At 37.0% G+C, this 22,043-nt stretch overlaps 1 protein-coding gene across 2 annotated transcripts in view; it reads right to left on the bottom strand.

Annotated features, from left to right (window-relative positions):
* Positions 1–2,437: 2,437 nt before the first annotated feature.
* IFT56 (intraflagellar transport 56) overlaps positions 2,438–22,043 on the bottom strand; it is a 52,001-nt gene continuing 32,395 nt past the window's right edge. The window contains exons 13-19 of one of the 2 annotated variants that reach the window (XM_085048055.1): positions 15,553–15,641; positions 11,636–11,719; positions 9,412–9,481; positions 6,888–6,994; positions 4,588–4,721; positions 3,073–3,207; positions 2,438–2,992 (exon numbers count right to left, since the gene is read on the bottom strand). In XM_085048055.1, coding sequence (XP_084904181.1) covers positions 3,096–3,207; positions 4,588–4,721; positions 6,888–6,994; positions 9,412–9,481; positions 11,636–11,719; positions 15,553–15,641 — 596 coding nt within the window. In that variant the 3' untranslated portion in view covers positions 2,438–2,992; positions 3,073–3,095. Of the gene's footprint in view, positions 3,208–4,587; positions 4,722–6,887; positions 6,995–9,411; positions 9,482–11,635; positions 11,720–15,552; positions 15,642–22,043 lie in introns of both variants that reach the window. The other variant, XM_085048050.1, reaches the window with a different exon arrangement.

Here is a 22,043-nt window from a genome sequence, read left to right as displayed (position 1 = left end):
AAACCAAACCAAAGAATGCCAGGCTTTAATGGCTAACAACAATTATGAACATTGGAAGAATCGAATTTTAGAAAACAAGGCTATATAAGTTGAATTTAGAATTAAGGTACAATTTATAAAAGAGCAAATATGATTTAACCATTCGAATAAACTGCAAAAACCATGGATTTTTCATTTCAATTTTTCTTGAAATTAAGACTCTTAAGTTTTTCTGGCAAATATTTTATGGTAAGTTTAGTTAGTTATTGGATTCAACACTGGTGAAATCTAACATCTTGCACTATGTAGTGTCTAGGTTATCTAGCTGTCAATTAATGACTTGATTTTAAGGTTACTGGTAACACTTTAATGCAATTATCTACTTACTCAATGATCATATGAATAGATTGAAAGGGAAGAGAGAAATCTGGAAATGAAACTTCAAAAAGTGTGAATGGAAGTTACTTCTCGAGATAATACAGAGGAAAAATTATTAAAGAGTAAATCAGTGGGCAAAATATAGAAGTTTTCTTCAGTGTATGTATAGCTCCCATACAGTGAAGCTACATGTAGCAACAGCTACATCTGTAATTATTTCCTTTGTGTTTGACTACCTAATAGCCAAGTTCCTCATTCACACTTAGCTTTCTTACGAAGACCAATGAGCCAGCTTCAAGCTGAGGGAACACATAAACCTAAATGCCTGCTACAGTCCAGAGCTAGAATGTGACATGAGTTTTCTTTCACAGTGAACTTGCCACCTCCAGTTTAATTCACTTAGATGTTACTGTCATAGCTGTTGTTCAGGTTCTAACAACTTTAATTGAAGTTTGACTTTCTTATTCATCAGGAACGGGTCAGCACCCAACTAAAAGCAGTTACATGCTGTTAGGGGTTTGGCTTTCTCTACTAGTCACTGTTAAATGACTGCTAGCACAGTACCTTCTGTGCATTCTCTGTATCTTATTTTCCCAGAATCAGATGCTTATTCAGAGTGTAAGAAATAACTGTAATTTCCATACTCTTCCTTGAAATTATAATGATGTAGCAATTTCTTTCTGCCTTAGTCTTCTTTTCACTACATTATCTGAAATGCCACTGTTTCAATTTTATATTCACTTACTTGTGACCCAATAAATGTACCCATTTCCTTGACTCTGCACATGCATTCTTCACTGCCTGCTTGTTCTAATAGGTCACTTTTCCTGTTTTCTCCCACATCTACCTTCACTCCTAGCCATCCTACCTAGAGTACCTTGAGTCCTTAAATTTCCATGGTTTAGGGAAATATGGAGATGGACAGGGATAAAATTTTGTTTATCTATTCTTTACTACCTTTCATTTCTGTATCAGCTAATACAACTTCTCTGTTCTTTGGATATGACATGAATTTGTTCCATAATTAAACAATGTTACACACCTTCTAGATGTATTTCTAAGGTAAAATAAATACCAGTATTTCAGTACTTTCCTTGTTCTGCCTTTTATAGTACCTACAGATCTGTTCTATTACAAGACCTAAATGCTAGGACAGTATGTAAAATACCTTATTTCATCACTGCTCAAGGCAAAGCCCTGCAGTCCCCTGCTATATTTTAAATGACAAAAGCTTTATTACCAGACAATAAAATGCACCGTGCTAAACCTCACTTTATTCAGCTTATCAAATACGACATTATGGCTACAGTAAATAAAGGTGAAGAGGTTTTAAAAAACTTCTTCACTGGTCACAGACAAGAGAGTTTAAAATTGGCCCCCAAGCCCTTATGCTGCAAAGCCATCACACTTATTCCAGAAGATTCAACCAACATGTAAAATGGTCTGTAATGGATTTGGATGCTCTTCAGCTCTCCTGCAGGTTAAGCTTCAATAAAGGGAATAATTAGATGCATTTAACATCTGCTACAAAGCCACCAACTTGATTTTTTGAAGCTTTGTACCAAGATTCATAATTGTATTCCCAATCTGTTTCCAAGTTAATTAAACTGAGATGGGAAAGAAAAATGCCGTTTATGAGTGCAAAGTGTTTTGTAACTGCTTTCAGTGAAAATACTGCTCCTTTCACACCTCTTTTGAATGAGTGTAAAAGTGTAAAAGAGTGTACATCCCTGCTGAAAGGCTTATTGCTGCTAGCATGATGGATCAGTTTCTAGATGTAAATCCAAGTAATCACAACTATCAATGTACTTCTAGGCACCTGAATGATGATACATTTTTTGCTTAAAGCAGTAAAACCAGATGTTATGTAGCAGGAAGGTGTGCATGTTCCATATACACCCAGCTGCCTTAGTTTCAGCAAACTACCATAAGATCAGGATCAAGGTCATTGGCTTGCCTTTGACTGATTAATGACAGGCATTTACCAACCAGCCACAAACCTGCCCTTTTCCACAGCAAAATGAATATACTATTTCAACTTTCGCAGTATGAAGCAACACAGACCAATCAAACATTCAACTGTAGATTCAAATAAGATCTTTAATCAATGCACAGACAGTAGAAAATATGGTATTCTGAATTCTCCTCAAAAGAGAAAAAAATACTTAAGTATTTTAAAAATTTATAAAATGTAAAGTTTCTTTTACAAATAACATACAAATGGTTTTTACTACCAAATGTATAACACATTTTTATGTTACAACTGTTGCCTTCTTTTAGAATTATGTATTCCCTGAACTGTTCTCCTTAAAAAAGAGGAGAGTATAATAAATCCAAAAGTGTCATGAATGTATTTCTCATGATAGTGCTAAATGCTGAAGAAAATGATTCAAAAGATATTTTTATCCATCAGATTGCAAAACTAAATAGATTTCTCACATGAACTATTAGCATGAATAAATGTTTTGAGTGTTAAATTTCAAAGTGAGATTGAACAATACAGTCAGTCAAATAAGTGCAACAGAAAAAATACCAATAAAGTTTGGATTAAAAAAACCCCAACGTGCTGAATGTTTTGAATCTCACTGCAGGACCTCTTCCTCAGCCAGGTCAACCACCTTGAATGTATGAAGTCCTGCAAGCAAGGAGATAACCAGAATGCACAGGAGAAACCAAGACCCTTGTCTTGCAGCCAGCCATGGAGTAGCAACTGACCTGGTTCATTTTGTGACACTGACTTAAACAGCAACTCTGTTCTCCTTGGCCCACTTTTTCATTATGCGAACGATGTAGTCTGCTTGAGAATTACCAGTGCTCTTCAGAAGGTGCAGTACTTCCCGCAGAGTGTCTCTACAAAGGTGAAAAGCAAAGTTTTAAGAGAGGGTTAGACCAAACTGATACAATAAACTTCCCACATCGAACTATTTCACAAAACATGGGCCCTCCGAGACAGAGAGATCCACTCATCTGCAGTGCAGGAATAGGTTAAAAGGCACAGAAGATGAGATGCCAGAGACAAAAGAAAACAACCAAAAAAAGGTTTTGTATAAAACTGTAAAGAAATTAAAAGAAAAAAAATCAGCAAAATGTAATTAATTAACTGTATTTATATATATACCCTCACTCTTGCAAAATAGTTCCCCAGAACAAACTGAACATTAAAAAAAAATCTTAAATGTTATTTTCTAGTCTTTAGTATGGCAACATCTAGCTTAATGCTGCCAAAACACTTTACACATAACAATACACAAATACAATAGACATAAACACAAATAACATGGAAATCAACATTCCTGATAGGATAAACTCATTATTATTAAACCTATATAAATCCTACTGCAGTTTGCCAGCTAGTTTACAGTAAGAACCTGATTGTACATTTTGAAAAACAGGCAAGCTGTATTTTACTGCATCTGCTGCAGTGATTGCTAAAAGGACACTTGAAAGGTAGAGTAGTTAATGAGATTATTCCAGCAGAGAAGTGAATAGAAGGAAGGTGTGGAAGCCAAGATACACACCTACCAGTCATGTAAGAAACAGCAACTTTGGCCAGAGAACAGTGGCCATATGGCATCACAGCAGAATATTCACAAGAGAGCAGTTCTTAAATACAGCTTCACTACTCTCTCTCATTCCCCCATCCAACGAAATGGGCCAAAAACAAAATTATCAGTAACACAGATGATTTCCTTTAAGCTTTCATCAAATAAATATATTTGTCTGACATGGTCAGTGTCTTCAGAAGACAAATTTTAATGAAAACACAGTCTCATCTACTCATTGTTTAGAGAAATTGTGTCTTTCCTCCAGTGTTGAGTAAATGTTCCCTTAGTTCTGTTCTATGCACCTTAAAATGTCATGTGATAGTTTTCCATTCTTATGCCGTCAACATGAAATGAGCTTGTTTTCCCGCAGTTCACCAACATACAACTACATTTACAATCTAGCTTTTCCTAGTATGATGACTAATGTATTTTGGTATCTTATCGTTCATAACACTCGCTGGTAAGTGATTCTCCACCATATATTCTGTAACTGTTGGTGTGGAAGATACACTTCAGGTTGAAGACTGCATATGGAGCCTTTGGCCAGAGTGTCTGTTCTCTGAAAGGTCAATAAAGAATTGGAAGATGATATGTAGTCCTAAAGCTGAGATTATGATTCTGGCTTGTAGCTAGCTGAAAACAGGAAAAAAGCAAAATAAATTCTGATACAACAAGGAATACTCACTTTGCTTCTCGGCCAGCTATGATCATTTGAAATACACCCATACAAGCACCTCTCTTGCCTTCCCAGTATTCAGGATTATTGTCCAGTCTCTCCATAACATCAAACGCTTTGGCTGAATAGTAAAACTGGCCCACCTGCATAGAAAGTGAAACATTATTCCTGTCCACCTTTCAGGAGGGGGGTAAAAACATTGAGCTCAGTTTTCTGAAATTATCAGTAAGTTGTAGAAGCAATGTACATTTTCCCGTTTTTCTGCAGACAGCAAGTGACACAGAACAGGGACATTTCAGTTGGGAAAAGGGGATAACAGGTGTTACTATAACATTGTTTTTGTGGTGTCCTTATCTAGTCATACCAACTATACCAAAGCCCTTGACAGAATATCAACCTCAAACTAGTCCAGACATTTGAAAACAAAACCACATTTCCTCATGTAGACATGGTCACATACTTTATTAACTTCTGGCTTTAACGTAAATTTTTTTCTTCACTGTTACAGTACAATACAAAAAAAGATTCAGTGACTATATGACCATAAAATCCAAAATTTTCCTTAGCATAGGAAAATCCAGTATACCCTATCTTTTCTGTCTTAGGTTCTCTACTTGTAATTGGTAACAAGAAGTAAGTTGCTTGGCAACAGTCAATGCAAAAGGAGTGACCACATTGACTGTGGCTTTTGAAGTCAGCATCTCTCGTGGGCTGTATGAGTGTTCTCCACTTGGGCAAGCCTAAATAGCAATGTTGTTTGTGACTAGCATCTTCCCACAAGAGAGCACAGAAGGCAGACTGAGCACAACCTCCCATCCTTTGCTAGTTGGAAGCCTGCAGAGAAAAAAATTCAGGCTGTGGGAGCTACATTTGGAAACTTTAGTCAGAGAAACACAGATACTACAGAATGAGTAATAATTCTCTTTTCTTCACATAAATGTTGATTTTAACCACTGGTGACTGGTAAATTCTTAAATAGATGGGAATAAAGTTAGTGAGCATGAACAGCATCAGATGTGCCGGCTAAAAAGAAAAATTTGAATATTTTTGTATCCAAATTTTTATCTGATCTAGTTCCATTAAGCAGATACAGGTTTAATGTTCTCCTTGTATATGACATAAAAGTAAGAAATGCTTCACCCTAAATCATGTGCTGTTCCCCATATGGACAAGATGAGCTATTCCATAAAAAGCAGCAAGAAATTAGGTGGAAGTCCTGCATCTCTGCTTTCTCACTGTACAACTTTATCAGCATAGCAATGGGCATCCAGCTGCACCAAGTCTCAGGACACTGTTGACCTTGCTCCATCCATGCTCATTCTGTTTTCTGTTGAGCAAAGCCTAATGCAACTGCCTTCTTAAGTTACACCTCTGGTGCTGTCTGTGGACCTCCAATATAATGTAATGAAAAACGCCACATAAATTCCAACATGGACCTTGACAATTTGTGGAAGAGGTAGAAACAGCTGCTACTGTAGAAAGACAAATTATAATACTAAAGTAACAATTTTGGAGCAGTCACTTACAGCCATATGTAGACACACAATTGGCTGAAAAATTTAGTTCTACAAATGTAGCTTTTAAGAACTCAAGATAAATCCAAAATGTGGAGATGCTTCTCCTCTTCAGGACAAGAAGATTTGGAGAAGAATTTAGACAAAGCAATCAACTGATTTAAGTGAGACTTGAAATGGTCATGAGAGAGATTTTGCATGAGGTCTGATTGTCAACCTGCTTTCACAAATTGCATGCATGGTAAACACCAGAGGCATAGTCACTTGCTTGAGCAACAAGACTTTGAGGGTGAGATGGCAACTGAGTACTTGAAAGATGTACAAGAGATAATTACTTCCGTTTTAGAATAATGCTTCTGAGATCATAAGGAGTATCTCCCATTGCCATTACAAGCTTTAAGAAAAACATAATACTGTCCCAACAACAACAACAAAAAATTTAAAAAGCAGCATGAGGGCTCACCGCTGAATCTCTGCTAGATTTTTTCCCTTAGAAGTTTTTTGTCATTTCTACCCAAAATGAATCCCTAGCAGGAGAAGAAACTGTTATCATTATTGATAGCTCAAGCATTCAGTAATTTACTAACATTTTAATCTACGGGTTCTCTATCAAGAAGGCCTGTAGGTTAAAATACTGACTAATCCTTGCCAACTCATTCCTATTATTAGACATTCTGCTGTTATAAAAAGAAGTCCACTAGTGATGACAGTGATAAAATGTATCAAAAAAAATGACTGTTGGTACAATCACTGAATTAACATGTCCATACGCCAAGCTCTAAAGAGAAAACTCACTTTGTAACAATCATTTGCAATGAGCTGCAATAGGTTAAAGGAGTCCCCTGAGGTCTCCATCTTCAGATAGAGCTTCCAGGCCAGCTGTGGTTTCTTATTCATAATATCTGCAATAACAAGAAAAAGCTGGATTTGTGAAAAGAATATGCCACGCACAATATTCAGTGGCAGGTGGAACAGATATTCCTGCATTTCTTTGTTTAATATAAAAGCATGCCACAGCCATGAGCATGAGGCTGGAAAGGGAAACCTGTCCTTATCTTCTGCCTTAGTAGTGATAACAGCCAATTCCGCAGAGAATACAGATGTCAAAAGGAATAACTGTGGTGTTTACATCTTAATTTATATTTTACAGATGCAGCAATAAGAACAACTCTCACGATTTCAGATTTGATTAAGGAACAGAATGGAAAGCAACAGAGAAATTTTTTATGGAGGACAATGAACTATGGCAATCCACTTAGATGGTAAACTTAGGATTATGTGTTCTTACACACAAAAAATTTTTAATGGGCACCAAACTGAGGTCTTTAATACTTGGTGCCAACCTTAGCCTAAACATTGAATACCCATGATTCATAACAAATCACAAGGAGAGGGCAAAGTTTGAAGCCCCTCCAAGCATAACAAAACTCGTCATTATGCATTTACTAGAAAAAATGTTTCTAAATTCCTGAGATCCTGTGCTGGTTTTAAATTTGCTTCTATGACTAGAATTTTTCATTGGTCTTTAAACATCACTGCTATACACAGAAATAAATGAATCTGAATCTTCTATCTTAGTGAGCAGAAATTCTACTAGGGTGTTAAAACACAAAGATTCTATTTCCTGGCAATAAAAAGCCATTCTCTTGAATCTGAGGTTGGTATTTATAATTCCAGGCTCATTCAAGCACTGTGAGAAAAGGAAATTAAATTAAGTTTTCCTTTCTTTTCCAAATCTTAATAGCTGCTCAGAGAGTACCTGGCTATTCACACATGGACCACACTTGTGCTCTTTCAAAAGAGGGACTGTTTAGCTTGTTATATCTGTGCCCACTGTGTCTTTACTTATGTTGCAGGTAGAACAGGCGATGATCAACAATAAACAAGTAACACCAAATCACAGAATTTATAGACACTTCTCATTTAGGAGGCTGCAAGACATCAAATCAGATTTATCTCTCATCAGCTACAGATACCATATACAGTGGCAAACAGCCAGTTCTCAATTTTCAAACACCAATCTATCTACCTAGGGCAATACAGTTCTGTCCTAATCCAATGTTTTTTTTTCTTTCTCTTCAAGAAGAATTTGGTATAAATAGTACTATAATGCTAAACAAAAAATTACATTCTGTCATGCAAAAAAAGATGCATCTCTGGTACTTTTTGCCCCTTGGAAATATTTCAGTGTTGAACTGCTTACGACTCAATCCCTAATTGTACTCTGACATTAATGTATTATAATGTGATGTTAGTAATTCACATACTTGACACAAAAAGATAACTATATTCATCATTCCCATTAACAAAAAAAAAAACATATATAAAACACTCAAACACAACCAGGTACTGCAACTTAATTAAAAAGGAAATAAACTGGCACATGCTAAAATAGAATCATAGATAGGCATCCCTAAGTGTGACGTGCCTGTCTGGAAAGATCATGTTAAGAGATGTTTACTACATTTGTAATATGGCATAACATCCCAAAACATACATACTTGCATTCCAGGTGTAACTGCTGAAAATGGTTTGACAAGACAACATTTTTGTATTGAGGCACTGTAAAGAAAATTAATTAGCCCAGGGAGTCTCAGACTCGATTCACTAGAAAAGCTCACTTCTATACTATTGAGTATGTGGCACTGCAGCTGTCTCTGTACTGAGGTGTACTCTGCAATGTTTTAAAAACTGGTTCAGAAAAAGTAAATAAGATTTGCTATGGAATATTAAACACAGCAAAAGTTGCCTGGATTCAAGGAAAGAATAGAAGAGGTTTTGGAAGCAAAACACATGCTGGAGATTATAAAGGATATCTCTCAGGCACAGGAGTTTTGACTACATGTAGAGTAACATGGTAGGAAGAAAAATACTATGTATGCTTGCCTGATTCTTCTCTTCCCTAGGCATCTGACATTGGTTAACCTTGGAGGCACAGACCCTTGAGCCTGACCCAGCATAAATGCTTCTATTTTGTGTTTTACTCTGAACATTCTAGAGTTGTAACTCAGTCTTTTAAGACAGAAAGTCTTCACTCAAGCAATTGAGTAGACAATTGAGAAGAAAAAGGGTCATTGGTCAGGACAAAGCTGCATTGACAGTACTGTAACAGCATGGCACTGAAGCAGTAATTGCTTATAAAAGCCAGATGTATGAAAGGTGCAATAACCACCCACACTATAACTAGTGCAATCAGTTTTTCACTTTCATAGTCCTGAATCCACCTACAACATTAAATTCAATTAGGAAAGTGGATTGCCAAGACTGACGCAATAGAGGAGGATGTGTGTTCTGCAACGTTGAGAGTAAAGTGACTCACAGCAGCGAGCCAGACAGCTAAGGTAAACAAAATCAGTTTTTATCTTCTCGCTCTGGATCAAAAGGAATGCCTGCAGGAAGAAGGAAAATAAAAGATTATACATACATGTACCTTTAAACAAACAGAAGGCAAACCTTCCTCATTTCAACGCACAGATAAGGTTTAAATCACAGAAGCAACTGCTTCATGAGAAGCGTTTGGGTATGCCAGTGCAGTGCAGGGGCATCCCTGTGGGGTAGGTGGAGGATTCACACAGCGCCCTGCTTGTCAAGGGCCTGGTGCAGCTTCAGAGCACCAAGCTGTGCACAGGGTGCGGCTGCCCTGAACAAGTGCCAGTGGGCGGCCATGCAACACAAACAGCACAAAGGAACACCGGGCCTGTGGGAAAAGCTATTTGGAATGTGTTTGTTTAGAAAGCCGTGCAAGCAATTACATTAGCATCTTCTTGAAATACCAGAAGTTTCACATATAGATGAGACTTTCCTCTCATACATGTCAGAGATCATTCCAGGTCTGCAGTAAGCCATTTCTAACCATTTTGGTTTCAGTAAAGTTCTGAGGCAAAGCATTTCTCTTTTGTACCTTACTGTACAAATATGTTTTTGTTACATTCGACATCTACAGGGATGAGTGGGGGGAAGTTACACATTTTAAAATGTATTCTGCTTTGCTCATAGGAAAAAAAAGCTATTTATGCCTCTCTCAAGCATATTTGTATCTATACTGGATGCTACTGGCAAAACTCAAAATACCTATTTAGGAATACATGTATGCCCTGGAACAGTGAGTTATACAAATTACTGACATTTGTATTGCTTAAACAATGCTGATCCCCTAATTTAGGTGGGGAGGAGAAGGAGTAATAGGGAAGAAATAAAAAGAAAGCAGCATTATCATTGTAAGTAGCACTTTATCATATGTTTTATTTTATCATGTCCAGGGAGGTATGCTTTAAAATAACTGATAACTGCTATATGTAGATGTTTTACAAATTTATGAGATACTGGGGAAGGCTGATCTATATATGGAAGTGTCATCACAACCCGAGATCTGACATGAGGCCTGATAAATCAATTTAATTACATAATACTGGTATTTAAATGCATCACCTATATAACACAAGTTTCTGCAGAACAATTTCTAAAAAACATAAGAGGAATAATGTAGATTAACAGCAGTTTACACCTTTGTGTTTCTTCATTGCCTACTTGTTGCTAAAACTTACTTATAGCATTATAATTTTATGGAGTTTCAGGAATCAGCATAGCCTGCTAACATAATTTTGGAAGATTTTTATTAGGCTAAGTGAATTGAAAGCTTGGTGAATTGAAATATGTGTCCATTTTCCTGACAGTCTTGGATATTTTTCTTAAAAAGAGATGCAATTTTGGGTCACAGAAATTAAAGGGTGAGGGTGCTGGATGGGAGGGTTGGGATGGAGGGGGAGACAAGCTGTAAAACCAGGGAAGCTCTGTTGACAAATCTCAATAGTTAAAAAGTCAGAAAGACTGGAACAACAAAACAAAACATAAAACCCAAACCAACCAAACCTATATGATTCACTATAGACTATGTGGTGTGGGATTTTTTTTTGTGGCTTGTCTTCTTTTCTGGTCTTGTGGAAAATGTTCCTTCCACCTCCATAATAGCTATTTGCTTTTGCATATTTTAGTTGTAATTAAGTTTCTGCTGCACACAGACATAAAAAGTACTGGGTGTAGAAGTTAATCTCTTCCAGCTGCATCTGAATGCTCCTGAATAAGATAGTGAGCACTTCCTCTTTTCCTCCCACATATCCCAGAGGAAGATTTTTTTTTTAAAACACAAATTTCTAGGGACACCTAGAATCTCTTAATGATTCAGTGTCTTTTACTCAGCATGCCCTACTCAGTCTGAACAAAAAGAGTGCCTGGGATCCCAGACAAAGCGTAGAAAATCTGATTAAGAGGCCATTCTTTGATCAATTAGAGGTAGCTGCAAGCATTCTTTTGATGCACCATAAGCAGCATGACTCCCCATATACCTCACATTACAAGATTAGCAAGATAATCTTTTCTGAATAATGTTCACCAAGATTCAGTTCCTCTAAGAAGGGGAAGAAGATGTTCCACAGAACCTGCTTATTTTCAACCAACTTGAAGACCTAGGTGAAGAAAAGGAAGGAAAGAGGGGAATATGGGGGAAACGTTGCCATTGCTGTTTTTTAAAGAAAATAAATACATACCTCTTCAGCTTCACGAAAATTGCCCATTGCAGCTTTGGCTTGGGCATAGTTGAAATTAAAAGTGTCATTGTTGTAGAAGTAACTCTGAAAAATATGGATAAACCCCAAATAAATGCAACAAGAAAACCTCCTCCCATGGTATAATAACATTAAAAATACCCCCATCACCCCAAGTCAGAACATATAAAGGCAATGGGAAGGAAGAAGAAAATCCCACATTAGGAACATATGGTATTTATAAACAGTGGGCAGAAAAATTATGGACTGGCTTTTCCATCCTACATTCGTGACTACAAACACTGCTGAAACATTCCACAATATTAACTATGAGAGATCTGGAAAATGTTCCAAGTCCAAAACTGCAGCGGCAGCTTCTGTGGGTATAATTTTCACTTGGGGCATGTGAAGACATGCTGTGCTGCCATGGTCTCTTTCACCTCCCAAGCATTTATTTCACCACTAGGGTGGCTGAATAGGCAGTTGACTTCCTTGAGTCTTTAAGAGGATGAACAGTTTGTTTTTCCAAGACTTGTCAAGGTTTATCAAGAGATCCTGTGCATCTGGTTATGTGATGGATGCTAATCTGACACAATGGATCCCAGGGTGGAGGTGGAGCCACAGTACCAGCCTGTAAGCAGACACCACATCAGGTAATTGGACTACCTTAAGCAAGCCTTGCTTACAGGTACTCTTCTTTCCAGCTGAAGTGCAACATTAAGGTTTTTTTTCCCCATAATACTAGACATGACACATCTGGTTTAGGACACACCAGACTGAACTAGCTGTATCTTTTCTGAAAAGCTACATGGGTCAAAGCAGGAAATGTAAAGGTACAGGTTAGGCTGATGTTTGGGTTTGACCAGAAGAGCCTAGATTTGATCATGGTCAGACTAAAGTGTAACTCAGATGACCAAAAATCAGCTGTGTTCTACATTCAGCACTATCCCACACTGCTGGACCAGTAGAGCTGGTAGAAGTAAGATAGAACAAAATACCAGTTACAAGCATGAATGGGACTGAGGATCCTTGCTCGGGAGTGGTGCAGTGCTTATGAAACAGCATGGGAAAAAAGGAGGGTGGTTTATCCAATACAGTTAATTCAAGAAGGCCTCCCTTTTAAGGGTGCATAACAGCAAGGTGTAGGGAAGAAGAAATTATTTTCCTTATATAACATTTATAAAGGAAAAAGAACATGTGTAGGAAGATCAAACTTTTGTTTTGTTCCCTCCTTAAAGAGTAAGGAGGAGGAAAAAAGCATATTTGGGACTGTACAAAAGATACAGGAAGTAAGGAAAAAATCCCTTTCCTGGGAATATCTTCTTTCATGATGTAGGGACACCGAGGAACTTCTTCCCTTCACTGTCACAGGCAATCTACAAAGTGTACTGATTCAGTCCACCCACATACATCAGGCTAGTGCCTTGAAAGGAAAGGTGAGGGATTGCCACTATTTGCCAAATATCCAGGTTTCACCCAAACAGTCTATGTGAGGGTCCACAAGCCAGCAAATACAGCAAACTGCATGAAAGCATGAGGATGAACCTTAAGCTCAGTTTGTGAAAACATTTCAGTACCCTTAGGGTGAACTAATGTATTTCACCATATGAGGATTACGACACTTCAGTGAATTCTCTCTCAACAGTAGTTTCATGTGAATCAGCACAAGTCCCAAGTTAAGCAAAGCTGGTGAGACAGATGCAAGTTTTACTGCGTGAATGCTTTCTTCTGTTCAAGTAGTCCCCACTGTATTTTTTAATTAAAATGGAAAAGAACCTCTGGCAGCAACCAAACTCAACAAATGTGTCATTCTGTCCTGGCCATATAAGTGCTAGAGACCAGATCTACTGCAAAACCAAAACCAGTAGAAATGAACAAGTGCTACTGATAGTGCAACACATTCACAGCAGCTAGATCACTTGTTTTCTGCTTGTTTTTGGTTTTTTGGTTTTTTTTAAACCACATTATATGCACTGGAATTTACTCTTTTGTGGTCTTTTTAGAGGTCTTCAATCTTTTCATAAAACTGTCCTCTGAGCGATGTCCATTTCAACCAGATGCTCAGATACCCAACTTAAAAATGAAGAATTCCCATTTTGGCCACAACTTAGCTGAGCCTGAATCAGGTTATTTTCTCAGTTATCTCTGACAGTGTTATAATGTCACCCTTGGGGCAGCTGGCAATACATTTATGATAAGGTGTCCTCTGAGTCATTCTTATGCCTAAAGTAGTTTTAACTGATCATGAAGGTGGTGTTTCTTGAGAGAATATCAAGCAAATAATCTTCACAGAGGGCAGCTCCATTTTAAGAGCAGCAGAGATTCTACTGAAGCTTATTCCTGTAAATTAAACACAAAGGTAACTGTAAAGCCGTCTATACCTTCCCTGTAACATGGTACAGAAACAACTATTTGCAGCCCTGAGTCCTAAAGAGTAGGGAAATTACTTAAGTAAATCTGAGCGTGGCTAGTCACAGCTGAAAAAGTACAAGAATGATCAGTTACCTCAAAAGGAACAAGCAAGAAAAGTGGTAGTAGGCACTAAATGTTTGTCCCATATACTTTGGGGGTGATTTGTAATCACATTTAACTTTGACCTTTTCAGGTTAGAACTAGTTGTTTAAGAGCCTTTTCAAGGAAATGGAAAGAGCTGAGCATATCTGTGGGTTAATTCATTGCACTGTAAATGTAAGAAAGACACAGGATGAATTCTCTGGAAATCAGCATCTATATCCACTGGCTATAAACTCAGACCAGATGACCAGTTCTAACTAGCAATCCAACTTGTAGATGACTCAAGTTAGGCAAAACAATTCTTACTGTTAATTCCTTTTTCTTCAATTACATACATATTCCAGTTTGGGGTGGCAGTGGTGTACCTCTTCATTCCACTACACTGCAGCCATTCCAGTGGCTAGAACCACTGGGATTTCTTCAAAGGTCTCCTTCCAGACAAAGTTTAAAAACACTACACCTTCACCATTTTTCACTCATCAGCTGCTTTTGGCACCATTACATCCACATGTTTTTCTTTAGATCTCATCCTCCTTAGAACATTGTAATTATGCTCATCTTGTGAATCTCCCAAAAATTTTCTTTAAAGATTCTCATTCCTCTTTCTACCAAATAGAGTTCTTACAAGTGTGGTTTCAAACCACTGGAACAAGACTGCAATCATTTAATCCATAATCACACTCCAGCCTCCCTCTCTCCTTTCCTCTAACTGTGTATCTGTAAGTTATACCCATTCAGAACACTGGTGATCTGATCATGCTACATGATGTTGAATTCAGGGTTCTCTTATTTTGAAAAATGCAACATTGTCTGCACAGTACTCAGATAACTTCTGCAAAAATAACACTCCTAACTTACTGCTTTGGTAATACTGCCCTATTTTAGCCCTTCAGCGACTGCTTTCCCTGTAAAATGTAAATGTTATTACTTTCAGAGTCCTTCATGTCCTTTCTTCCTTACACAGTCTTGTTCACTAAAATGTTGTCCCCAGTTATTAACCAGTGACAATAACCTCCATCACTCACTTGGTAAGTCTTAAGAAAACATTTGGGCTTTTTTTTCCTCCATGCTGCCCTCCCCACAAATATACATTTTTTCATTGTCTTCCTTTAATTATGTTCCTTATCTTCTGTGATGCCCCCAGAAAGCCTGATAATGGTTAGATTGCAAGTGTGAATGAGACCATCATGCCCACTATACTCCACGGTGCTATTTTCTAAATTGCTTCTTTATGTTTCAGTCCATTTGCTGTACTGACCACTTATGTCCTGCTGTCACTGCTGTGTTTTATTTTTACTGTTTTGTTTTAGTATCTTTTTATGTTTCCATTGTGTCTCACATAATACAATCTAAAGGTATTGATACCATGCATTACAGTCCTACCAATACTAAACAATAATACTAACCTTGATTGAGTCGAGGTAAATTAGGGCATTCGAAAATTGTCTAAGAAGAAAGAAACAGGAGGCCATGCACTGTCTCCCTGGAATGGTATCTAAAATTCAAAAGAGAAATGCAAATTTCTAGCATTTAAAAACACATGGTAATGGAAATCACTGCCAAGATTGCTGGCACCTATGAAAGCAGCTAGTTTCTAAAAATAGTGCAGCTTGCCTTTTCAGGCAAATACCATACGAGAGGTTAGAAAAAAGCTATTAATTCATCTTGTCAACCTCTCTCTACAGCATCCAATAACTATTGCAAGACTTTATTCAACAGCAAACTCCACAGAGACAAATAACAAGTAACAAGCCTTTTCCATGACACAATTTATGAAGCATAATTTTACCACGAATTATTTTTACTCTTAGGAAATGACACTTCATACACAGCCTGAGTTTGTTATTCTAACCCCATTAGCCTTCTTTCTTTAAAATTATGCTTTTCAGTTATCCTGGACAAAGAAACTCTACATATTTTAATTTTAGTTCGAGAAAGAGAGTAAACTTACTATACTGACAATATTGTTATGAAAAAGAACTAATACAGAACAGGCAAAATACTCAGTGATATCAGACAGTTTGGAAATTTAACGTCCATGCATTTGGGATTACCACATTGCTCACAGGAGGTAAAGCCATAAATAAATTAGACATATCAGTTCAAATGGGTGTCACTAAACTTTGCTGCTATCTATGTCTTCATAGACTCTGTTGCAACCATATTATGCTGCGTCTAATCCGACATTGCAAGCTGTGTCTCCAAAAACTATTTCAAAGCTTTTTTAAAGATTCTGAAGTAAGCTTATATCAGGACTTATTTTTGTTAAATCCAGCCAGCAAAGATGGATGAACCCAAGTAGCAGCTGGGAAGGCCTAAATGCAAGTGATGTCAAATCACTACTATTTCCACCATATCAAGTGATCATTACAGAGGCTGCTGCTCTGTGCAGTTTGGAAAGGTGACAAGAGATAAGATCCTAAGGCTACCAACATCTCTGAAGTAATCTGTCCCTGAATGTTGGTTACCATCAACCCATCACATCAGAAAATGAAAACAACTTTTCTGTATATAGAAATTTCATATAACTAAAGACCTATATTTTGACTCCATACCACCACACAAAATTGAGCATTCAACTGGAAAACTGTATATTCTCCTTTAAATATGGCAGGGTAGTAATTATTCCTGGAAAGCACTACAGAACATCTCAAAAGACATTTCAAAGGAATGCAAAATATTCCCATTTTTTATCTTTTAGCACGAGGAGATACTGAGCTTGGATGTCCTATCATTTCCATATAGAGACAATCAATCCTTACCTATGAACCACACCATTCAGATCTCCAACTTCAGAAGACTATTTGGTTATTTATGAATTGTTCGGTTGGGAGCAGAAACTGGCCTGCATATTTATCTGTCCTATCCCTCCTTACTGGCATAGTTTTCACTACAAATATATGCTTTTACAGAACAATAACAGAAACAGTTTTACAACATAAAAAAGAGCAAAGAAACACAGAGTAACACGACTACAGATAACTCAGAAATGCTCCTTTTCTCTGATATTCGATTTTTGAAGTTCATAAATTCACAATTTATTTTGAACAAAATTTTAAAAATGCAAAACATGCAAAGAAGACTTAAAACTGGGGAGACATTTTTAGTAAAAATGAATCACAGTAACAAAATATCAGAAGCATAATTTTCTCATATATGATTCAAGAGTTTCTAAATTTTAATATTTATTCTTACATCCACATTTTGGCAGAAAGTTTTATTATCCCAGCACACCATCCTCCACATACCTTTATTGAAAGATTTCGTCTAAAAAACTAAATTAGTAAAACACATCTGTGTATCTCATACAACTCAGTAATGAATACTACTAGTGATAGAAAAACTAGAATTTTATAGTTCTAATTCACCCCACGTGACTCATGCAGAAAGAGGAAAAATTTGTCATTTGAAAAAATTAATTTGGTGACCTAAGAGAACCTCAAAGAAAAGACTGCATGAAGTTCAGAAGGAATGTTTCATTCCTCCCACCCAACATCAAATATGCCTGAATTGGGCCTAAAAAAAGAGGACCACTGAAAACAGAAGGGGTGTTCTTCTTCATTACGCTTGCAGCGTTTTGGGGTAGTTTGTAAGTTATGCTAAGCACCAGAAGCACTGCATTTAATGGAAATGTTAATATTAATTTGTTTTCACTGATGTCTCTCTTGCCCCATTTCCTCCTTAAAAGAAATCTGATCTGTTTCATTTTCCACCCAGTTGAGACTCTAACAGAAGAGAATGGGAACTAACTATAAGAATCTAGTTATATCCTTCTTTGTAACGTCTGCTCCATTTCACGTCATTAAGATGAAGAATTTTTATTAAGCTTAAAAGATCCCCAGTAACCAACGTGCTGTTTGGGTGTTATTTATTGCTGCTTGAGGATGAATATTGACTCCTACACTCTAAATGCTTCCTGGATTTTTTTCCTGTGTTTCGTCTGTCCCCTGTTAAAGTGCGTAACATCCAACATGAGATAAAATGTGTACATTTAATGGAAATGACTTGCACATTAACTCGGTTTACCCCGTGTTCCTTGAACCTCCAAAGCAGAGCTCTAATTAAAAAAAGCAAAGGGCTTAATGGATGACTCCAAATGACCTTACAAATAAGTGACACTGTATTCTTCCTAAACTCCTGTTGCTGCTTTTTCTTAATGCAGTCATGGGATTTCTATAGTTAACAAAAGCAAGTCAGAAAAAATACCCCACATCTTAATTTTAATCCATTATTTTTTGATAACCCACATTAAAATAAGAAGACTTGTAGACTGTTGTGGTTTAACCCCAGTTGGCAACTAAGCACCACTCTGCTGCTTGTTCTCTCCACCCTCCTCCTCCGAAAAAGAAGGTAAAACTTGTGGGTTGAAATAAGAACCATTTGATAATTCAAATAAAATATTATTAGTAATAATAAAATAAAAAGGGGAGAGAGAGAGGAATAAAAATCAAGAGAAACAATTGATCCAGAACACAATTGCTCACCACCAAACAACCCATGCCCAGTCCCGCCCCAAACCACAATGAGCCCCTCCCAGCCAACTCCCCCCAGTTTATGTACTGGGCATAGTGTTCTATGGCATGAAATAACCCTTTGGCTCATTCAGACCAGCTGTCCTGGCCATGCTCTCTCCCAGTTTTTCATGAAGCTTCTCACTGGCAGAACATGGGAAACTGAAAAGTCCTTGACTGTACAACAACTAAAACATCAGTGCGTTACCAACATTATTCCCATACTAAATTCAAAGTGCAGAACTGTACCATTTTCTAAGAAGAAAATTAACTCTATCCCAGGCAAAACTGGGACATAGACCCAACTGCAAGCAAAGACACAGCAAAGGATTTCTTCACACTAGGAAGCAACAACCTACTTCTCTATTGTAAATCTGAAAAGCAGCTAAGTAACTTGCTGGAGACCTTGAAGTACCTAGTGATACTAGGTCCTTGCCAGGACTGGCCAGGTGGGAAGTGCTGAAGCATGACTTACATGCTTGAACATGCATTGCTACATGCAGACCAGCTACTTAGGAAAAGCCCAAGTATACAAACAGCAAGAATTCTGTTCTCCATTCTAAATCCACCCAAAGGGAGCAGATCAAAAATGACCACAAGTATACAACATAGTGGCTAATATGCTAAATTACCAAAGAACATAAAAGTTATTACATTGGATCCAAAGTCTGTCTAGTTCAGAGCTTCCCGAATAAGAACATAGAGCTACAGAAAGAAGATATTCTGATTTCACATGTAATGGCACTTCTGCTGAAGTTTCTCCCAGCTTTCAACAACCTGCACTGAGAATTCTTAATCATCACTGAAAAATTTATATTAAACAGCCAATGGACTTTTCATGTACAAATTTCTTTATACATTCTGGTTCTCACAAGTTTCTCTACCGAATAAGCTGTGTTATGTGAAAAGTTAATTGATGCTGTTTGTTTTGTCTTGTGTGATAATTTATGTGAATGTTCCTTGATTTTTGTATTGTACAGTAAATAATTCTTCTCTATTCCTCTTTTCTTTGTCCTTTATGATGTATATAAACAGTCATCATTTTTCAGCCCGTGTATCCTCCTTTATTTAATCTCTCCTTCTCTAGTTCAAGAAGCTATCCCTTTTCTTTGATCATCCTTGCTGTATTTATTGCCTCTTGTTCTACCATTTTTTAAAGAAATCTAAGAGCCAGAACTGCAGACAGTATTCAAGGAAAAGAATAGTATCTGTATACAATGACACAGTAATTACTTTTGGTTTGTCTTTTCTTTCCTCATCAATTTCTAAGATACTCTTCAACTTTTCTGATAATTTTGCTAAATTTAATTTGCATGTTATTACCCAGTTTTATATAGTCTTTCACATCTTTCATAATTATGGAAGCTTTTATTTTTACTACTATGGGTAATTTTGTACCATTGGCAAACCTAGTCATGTCATTATTTGTCTCCTATAGCTCATTAATTATGAATACAAACCCTTTCTTTAGAGAAACAAAAGGTTCTTTCAAGTGTTCAAATCAGGTGCATTTTATCCTTTTCACTGCTATCTCACTGTAAATTTTCTGTTAGAAATGAGAAAGGTTATTATGTAGCTTCTCTTCTTAGGATTAGTAATGGTGACTTTTTTGAGCTATTTGCTAACACACAGATTTTGAATTTGATTATGCTTAAATGACTGTAGTAGAATTGTAGTCTCATCATAAAATTTCAAATCAGGTATTATGTAATCTCAGTATTGGTCCAGAGCTACCTGTTCTCTTGTGCTTTCTCTCAGAAAAAGAGAAAAATTAATGCTGTTTATTATGCCATGTAATTCACATTTATTAGGTCAATATGGGCAGAATGGAAATCTCCAACTATTATTTATCTTTCTATATAATATCTGTAACCTCTTTAATATGCCACTCACAGTTCTCATTTGGGCTGGCTGGTGAATAATTTGGCTTCAATATGGTGAATTGCCAACTAAACATATAATTGAAAACAATGTTATTTTACTCACTGATAAGAAAAGATATTTATTTTGAGAGGTTTCTATAATATTTAGAACTATTTCTCCACTGGCATAATCAATTTATCTATGTTTATTTATGTACAATCCCCATTGTACATTAAACAGGAACAATATCCTACATGTTACTTTTCCACTATCATGTTAAAAATTATTTAATTTTTAGCTTTCTATTCTAAAACCAGGCATTCCACTTCATTCATCTTCTTTGAAAACATCTAATATTTGTACAAAAACACTTACACACTTGGGCTTCATGTGTTTGGTCTTTTGTTATATCCTACCTAAATAGAACTATTTGCCTCTTCTACTTCCTATCTACAGCTTGTTGACCTTCATCTGTTCTTCATTTGAGTTGAAACAAAACCCCTCACACTGTTTTGCCTGAACCGTGTGCTATTCTGTATGGCATTTTCCTCCCACAAGCTTTTAAGAAGATGACAAAGCAGTTTTTACATGGACATACCAAGAGAGTAAGATGCTTACAGTACTGATGCTTCCTTTTACCTCTGATTGGAACCAATCCTTCCCATATGCTCATTTTCTTCAGGAAATCCACCTTCCTAATTGTACTACATTTCTGTTGCCATTTCCACCCCTCCCCAACCATAGAAAGGTTGAAGTGTCAGCCTCTACCTTTATTTTGCATATGAGTTTAAAAATATTTCACAATAAAATTCAGACTTGGCAATTTTGGGTTTGGGCTATATCTTTACAAGCAATCCTTTCAGGATATCTTTTCCCTGACTATCTCCATGTTATTTTTATCCATGTGTGCTCTGGTCACACCTGCATGACTGTTACAGGCAGCACCACCATTTTATCAGTCCACTTGTGATTTCACAGGCATGGCAAACCCAATTAGCTATATTCCCACTAACCAAGTCCTCCACTGCTATAGTTCATTGTTTCTTCCTGTTTTCTGGGACCCCAACTCTGAAGGGATAGCATCAATGCAAAAGGAATGAGTTAGGGAAATCTCATCTATGGAACCACTTCCAGCCTTCCCATGTGAAATTCTCTCCTTCATGACCACAATAGAACCAGGGCTGCAAGGGGAACAGAATAAAATGGCTCAACAGAATTTCTGAAACTCTCATCACTGATGCCACTCTGTCTCTGGAGCTCTTTCTCTTTAGTCACTACAGGCACAGGAGACAGCATTCTGTCTCTGAGGACCATGAGCTGTCTGCACTGTAAACATGCACAAGTTACACACCTAAAGAAACAGTACTAAGTGACACTGCCTACAAAGGAAACTGGTAAGCCCCACTTAGTCTGAATTTCTATGTTACAGCTACTGATCTTTTTTATTTGAATTTTTTGGTTTTGGTAAAGAGAAGGGAAGAGAAGGTCTTGGTTTGGTCTATTACTGAGTAATTAAAACTAAA

This window comes from Lichenostomus cassidix, chromosome 1Aa (genome assembly GCF_008360975.1).
Source record: "Lichenostomus cassidix isolate B80296 chromosome 1Aa, HeHo_3.0, whole genome shotgun sequence".
Taxonomy (NCBI): Eukaryota; Metazoa; Chordata; class Aves; order Passeriformes; family Meliphagidae; genus Lichenostomus; species Lichenostomus cassidix.
This window is presented reverse-complemented; position numbering and strand designations above follow the sequence as displayed.